At 40.7% G+C, this 12,701-nt stretch overlaps 1 protein-coding gene across 3 annotated transcripts in view; it reads left to right on the forward strand.

Moving 5' to 3' along the window:
* Mdn1 (midasin AAA ATPase 1) overlaps positions 1-12,701 on the forward strand; it is a 120,920-nt gene that overhangs the window by 16,736 nt on the left and 91,483 nt on the right. For all 3 annotated transcript variants that reach the window (XM_052176190.1, XM_052176192.1, XM_052176191.1), the window contains exons 9-15: positions 389-503; positions 1,888-2,072; positions 2,956-3,037; positions 4,692-4,787; positions 6,950-7,062; positions 8,122-8,270; positions 9,498-9,558. In XM_052176190.1, coding sequence (XP_052032150.1) covers positions 389-503; positions 1,888-2,072; positions 2,956-3,037; positions 4,692-4,787; positions 6,950-7,062; positions 8,122-8,270; positions 9,498-9,558 — 801 coding nt within the window. The remainder of the gene's footprint in view (positions 1-388; positions 504-1,887; positions 2,073-2,955; positions 3,038-4,691; positions 4,788-6,949; positions 7,063-8,121; positions 8,271-9,497; positions 9,559-12,701) is intronic.

Below are 12,701 nucleotides of genomic sequence, written 5' to 3' on the forward strand. Positions count from 1 at the left end.
TTGCTTAGTCAGTAGGATTTGAAAATATTGATGGAAAATTATAGAAATAAAATCCATAACATTTATATTGTTCTAATTGATTATTTTAGAATTTCCTAGATTTGTTGTAGAGACTTGGAATAGTCTGTCATCAAACTCAATTAATAAGCTTCTGTTTCTCCCAGGAGTGGGGCTATTATACTTTATTCTTGTTTGTCATCTCTTGTTTTGTCTAATTAATAAAACTTTACCATTGGTATCTATGTGTAGATTTTGCACTGTCTAGTTTCAGTCATCCAACATAGTTTTGGGGGGGCATGCTCTACATATGAAGCAGGTTGTCTGTAACTCAACATGAAATCTGAACCTTTTATGTGCCACTGTTTGAATTCTCTCCTTTAAAATGCAGGCTCTTGAGCTGTGGAGGAAGTTGGTACCGACCACTGAATAGTCATGCTACTATGTTAGACAAATACTGGACCAAAATTCACCTGCATAATCTGGACAAGAAAGACCTGAATGAGGTATGCAGCTTTGGGTAATAAGAGTGCTTTTATTTCTTTTTTTCATCACAATGCTCCACTTAGGTAGAAATATAGGAGCATGTCTAAATGAAATATCTGAAGTCTAGTTCAGAAAAAGACATCCAGTGCTCTAGAACTAGAGATACTGCACTTTAAACAGAATGTTGATCTCAGGACACCTAACATTTTTTTAACCTTCATTCTTTTTTTTTTTTTTTTCTTGGATTTTTTGAGACAGAATTTCTCTTTGTAGCCCTGGTTGTCCCAGAGTTTGCTCTGTAGACCAGCCTGGCCTTGAACTCACAGATAATCACCTTTCTCTGTCTCCCAACAACTGAGAGTAAAGGCTTACCACTGTTCTACCATTTTCTCAAACTTTGTTTCTCAATTATATCTTTTTTTTTTTTTTTTTTTTGGATTTGTTTTCCTCCCCACCCCCACCCCCAAGACAGGGTTTCTCTGTATAGCCCTGGCTGTCCTGGAACTCAGTCTGTAGACCAGGCTGGCCTCGAACTCAGAAATCTCCTGCCTCTGCCTCCCGGAGTGCTGGGATTACAGGAGTGCACCACCACTGCTCGGCACTCCCAATTATATGTTGATTGGAGCCTGTATTCTCTGCTGGCAGTGTCTGCTCAGCCACCTGTGACTGACAGGCTCCTTTTCTACTCTTTGAAATCTTCCTTGTCTCCCAAGCATCCCTGACCACTTGTTCATTTGGCAAGGTGATGCCCTTCTCAGACAAGGCAGATGAACCTAGGATTTCTCTTTTATGTTAATTTACCTGTCAAGCAGAAGTGTTGGTTGGGTGGTGTATATGTGATGCTCTCCACTGCAGTGCTGCTCAGCTGTTGGAAAGATTAGCACTGGACCTGGGGCTTCAGAATTTTACTTTAACCTTGCAGAATTTAACTGTTCATCAGTGACTCTTTTGTGTTCTGCTTTAATTTTCTTTCCTACATACCTTTTTATTTATTTATTTTAAGATTACATAATGAACAACTTACACAAAGTAGTTCTCAAGGAGTTCTTTAGTGAATGAATTCCTTGTACTTGGGTACCTATGGGTTGTTATTTGAGTATCTTGGTTTTGTTCTCTGTTGTAGAGCTAGTTTGTCAATGAGGAGGGGGACAAACTGAATTTAATTCACCAATGGTGAATGGGTGGGAGCAAAGGGAGAGCACAAGTCCTGTGCTTGGTAAAGGTTTTATGTTGTACAAGAACTCTTTGGTTGACTAGTGTCAGTAGTTGGTATGCATTCCCCCTCCCTGTGTTAGGGCTAGGACCCAGGTCCCTGGCCAGGCTAGGACAGTGTTCTTCTGCTAAGTTGCTAAGATACTTTTAAGTCTCGCTAGCTGTTCAATTTTTCTTCTCGTCCTGAGTCAGGTTCTTCAGAGCAGATACCCAAGCCTCTTAGCCGCAGCTGGTCACTTACTTGACATTTACATTGAGCTTACTGGAGAAAAACACTGCTGTCCAAGTGTTGGCTATGACAAGGCTCCACAGGAAGTTTCAGAAGCTGAGGAAGAAAGCAGAAGAGTGGTCCTTGAGGGAAGAGAATTATCTTTAAGGTACCGCCTTCGCTGGAAAGTTTGTAGTTAGAAGCTGATGGTCTGGACAGGTCAAGTTTACAGATTAAGCATGTGGGTTGCAGGTGACATCAGATCCCACTGGGCTGGGTTGGTTGGGGGTACCTCGAATGTTGTAATTCTAGCATCCTAAGTGTCTGAGGCAGGAAGATCCTCCAGGCCTGGCCTGACTGTAGACCCAAACTGGGATACGGAGCTTACATAGCACAAAACAGATGTTTTAAAAATTAAATAGCTGGGCGGTGGTGGCGCACGCCTGTAATCCAAGCACTCTAGGAGGCAGAGGCAGGCAGATTTCTGAGGCCAGCCTAGTCTACAGGGTGAGTTCCAGGACAGCCAGGGGTATACAGAGAAACCGTCTCAAAAAAACAAAAAACCAAAAATAAATAAATAAAATTAAATAGTTGCTTGTTTGCTCATTTGTGTGTTCATTTGTGTTCTGAAGTGGTGGGGTGGGGATTGAGACAGTCTGTAACCCCCCGCTGTCTTGGAACTCTATGTAGACTAGGCTTGTCTCTAACCCAACACAGCCTGCAGCTACCTCCCAAATGTCGGAATTACAAATGTGGGTCACCGTTCCTGGTCTTTATTGAAATGTCTTCAAGCCTTTCTGGATTTGCTCCATATAATGAGTTCTATGCCTCAGCTCTCCAATCTTGGTGGGGATTAGGAATGAGTGAGTCACCTTTTCTGGTATGGGTCAGGAAGAAACTGGTAGGGTTAAGGACTTAATCTATAGTACTTCCTTCATATTGGTAGAAAAATGGGGGAAACTTTAGTCATCACATAATGTTAGATTTAAGAGTGCTAAATAGATTGTCATCTCTTCAGCCTATGTTTTGTTGTTTGTTTGTTTGTTTATCAGGGACCTGCTGAATTGGTGTAATAGAATTGCTCATGGCTTTGACAGTACATCTTCTACAGCATTAGTGAATGTTTTTCAGGAGGTAAGATGCTGTTGATGTCCTCAGTGCCTGCCAGCTTCTCTAGCTACCATATACCCCCTAGCTACTTAAAACTGAGCTGCCCTCAAGCTAATCAGATACAGTGAATAACTTACCTAGAAGAAGTAAGGATTACAGTAAAGCAGTGAGAGGAGAGCCTGACTAATGGGTTGGTATGGTGCATCACAGTCCTCCAGAGCTGTGGTCCTCAGAGCTCATGTTCTTCTCTTCATCTGTTTATCTTTGCTTTAGAGAAGACTATGGCAGCTTCAAAGTGTAATGGAGAAAGTAAAAATTGGGGAGAAGGGAGGCCCTTTAGGAGAAGAGCTTTGTTAATTCCCTAGAAACACAGTAGGTTGCCTATAATGGGCTCCTAAAACACTAATGGAAGGGACAGCCACAACCAATGTAGTTTGCATTCTTTCAGTGTGTGTGTGTGTTAAAGTCATTTAAGTAGAAAGCAACCTCCTTTGCAGTACATACTCTGTTTTCTGCACCTTAAAATACTTTGTGGCCTCATTGATTCACTCATTCATTCAGTTTTTCAAGGCAGGGTTTCTCTGTGTAGTCCTGGCTGTCGTAGAAGTGCTGGGATTAATTTGTGAGGTTCAAAAAAGAGGAACACCTGATCCCAGGAATTTCGCATTATTTTTTGCCACATTATGAGAGCCTGTCTGGTCTGTTTTGTTGTTATTTTCTTTGAAGTTAAATAATTTTGAAGATTTATGAGTATGGATATTTTTTGTGTGTCTCTGTGTGTTACGTGCATGTCTGATGTCCGTGGAAGTCAAAAGAGGGCATCAGATCCATCAATTGTGAGCCACTGTGTGGGTCCTGGGTTCTCTGCAAGGATAGTAAATGCTCTTAACTGCCCCAATATAAAACAGAATGAAAAAACAAATTACTAATATATAACCCACTGTAAAATTTCTCCCTCTTGTTCATTTTTAACCTCTATTTCCTAATTTTTTTTTAACACTCTGGAGAAGGCTAATCTAACCGTCTTCAGGTGTCTTTCTACTTGCTCTCCTAGACTGGACATAAGGAGGGTCATGTCATCTATCTGCCTTTTTAAAGCCAGCTGCTGCCTTCTGCATGTTTCATCCTGTACCACTTACTCTGTTTTCAGACAGAATACTATTTCAGTTGTTCATGACGTTTGCATTTTTCTTTTAAGTTGTTCATAGGGCTTTATGCATCTTTGACAGTTATGATGTATGCATCTGTGAATATTCCTATACAAGTACTTTTTTAGTAAATAAGCAATATTTGTGTTGAAAATAGGAAAGGTGTATTGGTTTCTTCCATCAAATGGAAAAATTATGGTGGCAGAAACTTGTGTGACTGCACCCATAGTCAGGGAAGTGGACAGAAATGAATCTGATGACACTCCATAATTTACTCTGACAGATGGAGTACTGAAAGATTTTTAGTGGATGTGTCTGTCTGCGCTTCCTAGATATGAATGTAGACGCCTATAAAGGTCAGAAGATGGCTTTGCATGCTCTGCAGCAGAGTTCCAGACTGTTGAGAGCTGTCCAGCATTAGTGCTGGGAACAGAGTGCAGGCCTTCTGCTAGAGCAGTGCATGCTCTTAAGCACTGAGCCTTCTTTCTTGCCCAGTGCATTATTCTTGTTCCCTTGGTTGTTCTTACTAGGCTCTGGACTGTTTCACTGCCATGCTTTCTGAGCAGACAAAGAAACTGAAAATGGCAGAAGTTATTGGAAGCAAACTGAACATTTCTAAGAAACAGGTATGTACCTGCATGTTGAAAGACAGTTGGGTTGCTTTGCTGGGGTATTGATTCTTCTTTAGACATTACTGGTGTGTTACTCCCTGCCGGAGATAGTAGATTCTTTTTGTTTTTTTTTGAGACAGGGTTTCTCTGTATAGCCCTGGCTGTCCTGGAGCTCATTCTGTAGACCAGGCTGGCCTAAATCTCAGAAATCTGCCTGCCTCTGCCTCCCAGAGTGCTGGGATTACAGGTGTGCGCCACCACTGCCCGGCCAGGATAGTAGATTCTTAAAGTGACATTATTCCTGTCATCTGTGTGCCCTATATACCTTGTTTTCTAGCATTTCAGTGGACATCTTGTTTTCAGAGTAGAAACACTCAGGAACATCGTAGTCTGTATTTCTGTGTACACATTTTTTCTGTTTTAGTTTTATTATTTTTTAGGCAGTGCCTCACTGTAGCTCTTTCTGGCCTGAAACATACAATCTGTTTAAAGACATGTGCCACAACCGCAGCTTACTGTTTTTCATTAAAAGTGAAAGTGAGTTCATTAGGTCCAGCACTGAGGTTGTGGGGATATCTTACCTTTTAGTTTTTAAATCAAGATGTGTGTTTTTGAGGGGCTAAACTTGTAACCCAATGATAATATGTGTGCTCAACATTCGTGAGGTCCTGGGTTTGATGTACAGAGATATATGTACAGTTTTTAAAGGTTAAAAACCTTTTAGCACTGGTATTGGTGGTATTGAAGCCTGCAGAAAGGCTGGACTAATTAAGGCATTCTTACTTGTAATATGACATTCAAGAATTGAAATAGTAAAATTGTTTGTTAAGCCTTTGCAGACTGTTGAGTACCCTCCTGAAAACAGCTGATAAGTATGTTCATCACAGTAAGCAAAGGGTGCGAAACTGTGATTGGCTTAGATGGGTCAGTGTTTCCTCTGCTGATTGGAAGGTGAGGGCTCCCTGTAAACCTTTTACCCATTTATTCTAGGCTTAAACCTGAGCTTTTATCCTGGACATTGCTGTAGTTTTTCTTTCTCTAGAGATAGACCGTCTTACTTTATTGTTAGAAATGCAAAACTGCCAAAAGCACAGATAAGAACAATTGACTTTTTATGTTGGGAGTGGATTTTCTTTCCCTCTAAGCTCTTGGTAAGGGTCAGTGTGTTCACTTTTATCAAGGTACTGTACTGGCTGGTTTTGTGTCAACTTGACACAGGCTGGAGTTATCACAGAGGAAGGAGCATCAGTTGGGGAGGTGCCTCCATGAATCCATCTGGTATTTTCTCCATTAGTGATGGGGCGGGGGCAGGCCCCTTGTGGGTGGTGCCATTCCTGGGTTTGTTATTCTTGAGCTCTATAAGGAAGCAAGCTGAGCAAGCCAGTAAGAAACATCCTTCCATGGCCTCTGCATCAGCTCCTGCTTCCTAACCTGCTTGAGTTCCGGTCCTGACTTCCTTTAGTGATGAACAGCAGCATGGAAGTGTAAGCTCAATAAACCCTTTCCTCTCCAACTTGCTTCATGGTCATGATGTTTGTGCAGAAATAGAAACCCTAAGACAGGTACTGTTATAGTTTCTTTTTGGTTGCTATGATACAATCCTCTAACAAAGCAGCAGAGGGAAAAGGTTTATTTCGGTCACAGTTGGAAGTGAAAGCCCTATCACTGCAGGGACATCAAGAGGTGGGAGCTTGAGAGAGCTGGTCAGATTTTATCTCCACTTGAGTAACAGAAAGCAAGGAATGCTTTATTGGTGCTCAGCCTGCATTTGTTTCTACCGTTCAGGGCACCTACCCAGAGAGTAGTCCTCTCCAGAATCAAGATGGATCTTCCCACACCAGTCGTCATTGTCATGACAGCTCTTCATAGGTGTGGCCAGAGACTTTGTCCTCTGGGTAATAATGCATTCAGTCAGGCAGGCAGGCAGTTAACACTAGCTGCCTTCGGTACCACTCCTTGGATGTGTGTTCAGGGTTAAGCATTTAAAAAACCTTGGAAAGTAAAAGAAAATAAGAAAGCAGAAACCTTCATGTAATGCTAACTTGGATGTCTTGGAAGTAGACACTGCTTTCATGGTGAAGCGTTGGTGAGAAGGGTTCATTAGGTACATTGGCTGAAGAAATGTTTAAAAACAAGTAGTTTTTAACTTACTTATTTGGAATCTTTCTTTCCCACAGGCTGAATTTTTCTGTAAACTTTATAAACCAGAAATCGTCATTAATGAGCTAGATGTCCAAGTAGGTCGAGTGCGGCTTTTGCGGAAACAAAGTGAAGTTGTTCACATTCAGAAGTAAGTAGAGCTCACTAGCTGCAAATTGAGTCTGAACAGAGCATGCCTGGGCTGACAGACCTCCAGTTGCTGCATGCTGGAGGAGTAGTAATTGTCCTCCAAAATAGGTTCTAGGATTGAGATATTGGTAGCTGTTAGCAGCTTGGAACTGATGGAGGTCTTTGATCTGACTTAATACAATTTAAATAGTGAAATATGTTCAAGTGTGTATCAGACTGTCCTGGTGTATAGATTCCTTGATGGCTAGGATCATATTAAATTCTAAATAATGTGTATAGGAAATGTGGTTTTTTTTGACATATCATGGTGTTAAGAGTTACAATCAGTCGCACCAGCCATTGAAGTGAAGCAAGCACTCCCCCTATCCACCTCCCCTACCCATCTCAAGACAAGTCACAATTTAGACTCAATGTGGGGGGAAGACATTTTAACACATTATAATTATATAATCTTGTTTAAGTACTTCAAGATAGCTGTGTATCTTTATGATGTGTGTGTGGTTGTGTGCTGTGGCATGCAGTGTGAACATCACAGGGCAACTATGGTTGTCAGGCTTTGGTCATGGGTAGAAAGTGCCCTTACCTGCTGAGCCATTTTCCAGTTCTGTGTAAATGAGGAATTGAAGCTAATATAGATAATGTGAGTTGTTCAAAAATATGCTTTGCAGGTTTTGTCTTATGTTCTGGGTGTCCAGAATATTGCATCTTAACCACAGGTGTTATCTTGTTATTTGTGACACTTAACAGCTGAATGGATGTTCAGTATTTGTAGAGCACAATAAGTTTGTATCCCGCATGTTCTAAGAATATATACAATACAAAGAAAATGAGTTATTTTCTCATTTTTCTTTGGATTTGTTTTTTATATCCAACACAAAGAAAAACATGAAGCCTACATGTTTGTTTTTCTGTTATTTTTCTGCTGGGACTTGCTCAAGACTATCTCTGAGCTATATTCGTAATTACTGAGTTTGAAGTAGGATATTACTAGATTCTCTGGGCTGCCAGAGTCATCATGCCTGGCCTGGCTAGCTTATCAATCCCCTTTTCCTTTTCCTAGAGAGAAGTATACTTTCGCTGCTACCCGCCCTTCCTCTGTTCTCCTCGAGCAGCTCGCAGTGTGCGTCAGTCAAGGGGAGCCTGTGTTGTTAGTAGGAGAGACCGGAACTGGTAAAACCTCTGCTGTCCAGCACTTGGCTCATGCCACAGGTAACCGGTGGCGGATTATGAGCAAGTGGGGAGGACACAGGCCCCACACATAACCTGAGGAGCAGGGCAAGGACGGGGGAGCAAGTAGGGGAACATAGGCCCTGCCTTGTAGCCTAGGATTGGCCTCAGACTTGGAGTCTTCTTGCCTTAGCCCCCCCTCCCATGTGCTTGCATTATATGTGTGCGTGCATCACCATGCCAGGTGTAATGTTTTTGTTTGTTTTCTTGTTGTTGTTTTCCTCTAAATAATAAATCTTAGGACATTAAATTTAAAGTGGCCTCATTTCTCTGGAAAAACCTCTAGCTACAGATTGGCATTAAATTTTTTTGTTTTTGTTTTTTTTCGAGACAGGGTTTCTCTGTGTGTATCCCTGGCTGTCCTGGAACTCACTCTGTAGACCAGGCTGGCCTCAAACTCAGAAATCTGCCTGCCTCTGCCTCCCAAGTGCTGGGATTAAAGGCGTGTGCCACCACCACCCAGCTGGCATTAATTTTTTTTTTTTTTTTTACAGTTTCTACATACACAAACAAGCATACTTATGTATTGATTCAAAACAAGTGAAATACCGTACATCTGTGTTTCTTTTATAGCTTAGCCCAGGTTGACCTACTTAGGAACCTTCTGCCTCAGCCTTCTTGAGTAACATTACAAGAGGGTGGCAGACGTGCTTTTGTTTGTGCTTAATTAAGTTTATTAGACAACCTTTAAAAATGTCTTAATCCTTTTGATGGCCAAATAGTAATATTTATTTAGTTCTAATTTATAGGCATCAACTTATTCAAGGATCTTTTTATTGTTTGTTTTCTTGAGACAAGTTCTGTATGTATCCCTGGCTATCCTGGAACTCACTGTCTAGACCAGACTAGCCTTGAATTCAGAGATCTGTCTGACTCTGAGACTCTGACTCTGGTGCTGCCACCACCTATCTGAAGAGTTGTTTTCTTGGTTACAGTTTTTAGATGTTAAGGAATTCTAACTAAGGCTTGTTAAATTAATAGAGATGGTCAAAAGAAAACGTGTGAAAATTTGTCCTGCCTTTTTAAGGAATACATTGTGATTTTCCAATAAGCTTTGTTTGGTGGTTTTTGTTTTTTGAAATAAGTTTTGTTTGTATTTCTTCAGACCAGGCTGGGCTCATAGAGGTCTCCCTGGGATTACAGACATGCACCATCAAAGCCTGACTCGTTTAAATGTTTGACTTAATTCTTTTCCTTTGTTTCTTAAAGGCCAGCATTTGAGAGTTGTCAATATGAATCAACAAAGTGACACTGCAGACTTGCTCGGAGGGTAAGTGTCATTCACATACAACTTAAATTCTATGTTGTGTTCACTGCTAGAGTTGGGAAATGCCATGTGCTTACAGAAGTCAAATCTACTCTGCTTGGAGGTTATGCAGAGACCTATCTCCTTCCCCCATCACACTACACTTTGTTTTTTGAATCAGGGTCTCACTGTAGTCTGGCTAGTCTGGAGCTAACTATATAGATCAAGATGACCTCCAACTCACCTGCCTGGCTCTGCCTCTGCAGAGTACAGGAACTGTTCCCAGTGTGCAGTTCAGTAACGGGCTGGTCTGTTAGTGCATGAGTGCCATAGCACACGTGTGGAAGACAGCGGGCAGGTTGCCCTGCACCGTGTTAGATTAATTATTGCTGTGTGCTTGAAGTTGCATGTCTGTTTCAACATGAAGGCAAGTTGCATGAATTCATTTTTTCTCACCATCTGAGTTCTGGGGTTGTCAGAAGAAGCAGCAAACCCCTTTACCCACTGAGCTATCTCACTGCACTGAGCTATCTCACTGCCTATCTCTTAAATTTAAGTGACAGCTTAAATTGAAGTCCTTGTGCTCAAAGAGGTATTTATTTCATAAAACCTTTATTGTTTGTTTGTTTTCAAAAACAGGGTCTCACTTTCTGTAGTTTTGGCTAGCCTGTAGCTCACCATGTAGACCAGGCTGGCTTTGAATTCAGTGATCTACCTGCTCTTGCTAGGATTAAAGGCTGGTACTACTTGACCTGGCTCAAAGGCTCTTGAAGGAGAAAGTTTCAAGAAAGCAGATGTGTATGTCACCTAATGCTTGTGTTAAATCCTTGTTCTACATAACTGCTTTTACAGGTCTGTTTTTTAACCAGACATGTTTATAATACCATGTACTTGTTCTAAATATGTTAAATATGTTTTCAGCAATTTGCAGCTAATGGACATTCTTAACACAAATGGCATTGATCTTGCATCATTGATCATGGCCTGAGTCCTCTTTCAGGAGCTGGTAGTGCTATGCCAGCCATGGTAAGAGGGCACTTTAGTTTGGTCTTCCTTCCCCTTAGTGATCTGAGGGTTTAACCCTCTAGTACATTGCACATATGTGCAGAAGGATGACTCTACCCTCATGCAATAAAACATTTGGGCCAGTGTATACTAAACTACAATTTCGTTTTAGTTTCAGTTTCATGAATAGAAGATATCTTTTTCTCTATTTAATGCACTACCTTCGTTACCAAAGGAAAATGCTACATTTTCTTAAAAATGAAACATAATTGCCTGGCAGTGGTGGCTCATGCCTTTAATCCCAGCACTTGGGAGGCAGAGGCAGGCGGATTTCTGGGTTCGAGGACAGCCTGGTCTACCGAGTGAGTTCCAGGACAGCCAGAGCTATACAGAGAAACCCTGTCTCAGAAAAAAAAAAAAAGAAACATAATTTATTTTCTGTACTATGCAGAAATTAGTATAAATCCGGTCTTTTAATATAGACTACATTGTTTAAGAATCATTGTGCATAAAATGAGAAGGCCAAAAATAAACAAAATTTGGTAATACTCAGGGAGATATGGTAATATCCTATTCCTATGATGTGTAATTAGTTTCATGGTTTATAACTCATGTTGAATGTATTTAAATATAACATGTATTAAAAGTGTAAGTAGGCCTAAGTGGCTTACAAATCTTAAGTCGTTGTAAAAGAAATTTATTACAGCAAAGACACTTTAAAATGAAGAACTTTATAGCTTTTCAGATTTATACTGAAGTTGCTTTCTGATTGTTTTTTAATTTTGTTTATGTATATTATTCCAGTGCTCTTTGGGTGTTTTTTCCCAAACAGTATTTTTATTCTTTGAAAATCCTATGTATTTGTGTGATGATCTCTTAACTCTTCCTATCTTACTACTTCCCATCCCTTCCCTCCCAAATCTGAGAAGTTTTTTTTCTTCCTTTCTTTCATTTTGTGTTTCTTGGTTTTGTTTTTTATTTTATTTTTTCTCTTTAAGTCTAGTCTAGTTTGTTTCCAGCAAGTAGTTGCTCTGGTTCTTTTGTTGGTAAGTTTTTGTTAGTGGTGCTTTTGTTTGTTTAGAGAAAGTTTTGCCATGTAGCTCAGGCTTCCTTTAAACACTGGGTTCTCCTGCTTCCACATTCTAAATGCTGGGATTATGGGCCTCTGCCACCATATCCTGTCTAGGCCTTTGTTTTTTTATTAATTTTAAATGATGAATGTTATTAATCCCTTCTTAGAAAGCAGACTCTGGGCTGTGATGATGTTGGGCAAGCAGTGTGCTTCTGGTAGGCCACACACACCAGACACACAGACACACCTACCTTTATATTACTTGTGAGAGAGAAAACCAGTTTCCAGGAGGGTGAGGATGAGGAGAGCATAAAAACTCTGTGAACCAGGGACTGGGGTGTAGATGGAGCCGATGGCGCCCCCAGGAGGGACGTGACTTAGCACAGAGCATGTGACCATTTATCATGAAACTTGAGAGTCATTTATAATTCCAGTTAGTAAAGAGGGAAAATTTCTCTTTGGAGAAATTGAGAATGAAGAGAAGAAAAAGACTGAAAAAAAATTAAACTTAGATAAAATGGCTACTCTTGACTTGCTTGCCATGCTCAGACCGTTTTTAGAAATAACACTGAAAAGGGATGGATGGATGGATGGATGGATGGATGGATGGATGGATGGATGGTGCCAAGCTCGCTCTGCCAACCCTGAGGGAAGGCGTTGTGGTTCTTTGTTTCTGCGTCGTTCATTTTCATAATTTAGCCTGGGCTGTTTTCTGTCTTATTTTTCTGTTTCTATCAGTGTGATAAGTCCTCCTTTGTTGTAGCCATTTTAAGATGAGTTCCTAAATATAGCCCCAGTATATGTTATAGGTAGCTGGTATCCTTGATGGGGGCAGATATTTTAGACCCATATTCTGTTTGGCAGAAATTTCTGAACTTGCTCCTAAGATACCATTTCCAAAAGACACGCTGAACACTTTGCATGAACAGTTGCGTGTAGGTCTGTTTTTGTATTCTTCCTTTAGCTGGATTCCTTTGAGTATCTGTGTTGCATTGATTGATGCCCCTATTGATTCTTTACCACAGTTAGTGTAATCCATAGTACCTAAACCACTGTCTGATGGTATATGGAAATGTTTTCTGTGTCATCT

The sequence above is a fragment of the Apodemus sylvaticus genome, chromosome 3, assembly GCF_947179515.1.
Source record: "Apodemus sylvaticus chromosome 3, mApoSyl1.1, whole genome shotgun sequence".
Lineage (NCBI taxonomy): Eukaryota > Metazoa > Chordata > Mammalia > Rodentia > Muridae > Apodemus > Apodemus sylvaticus.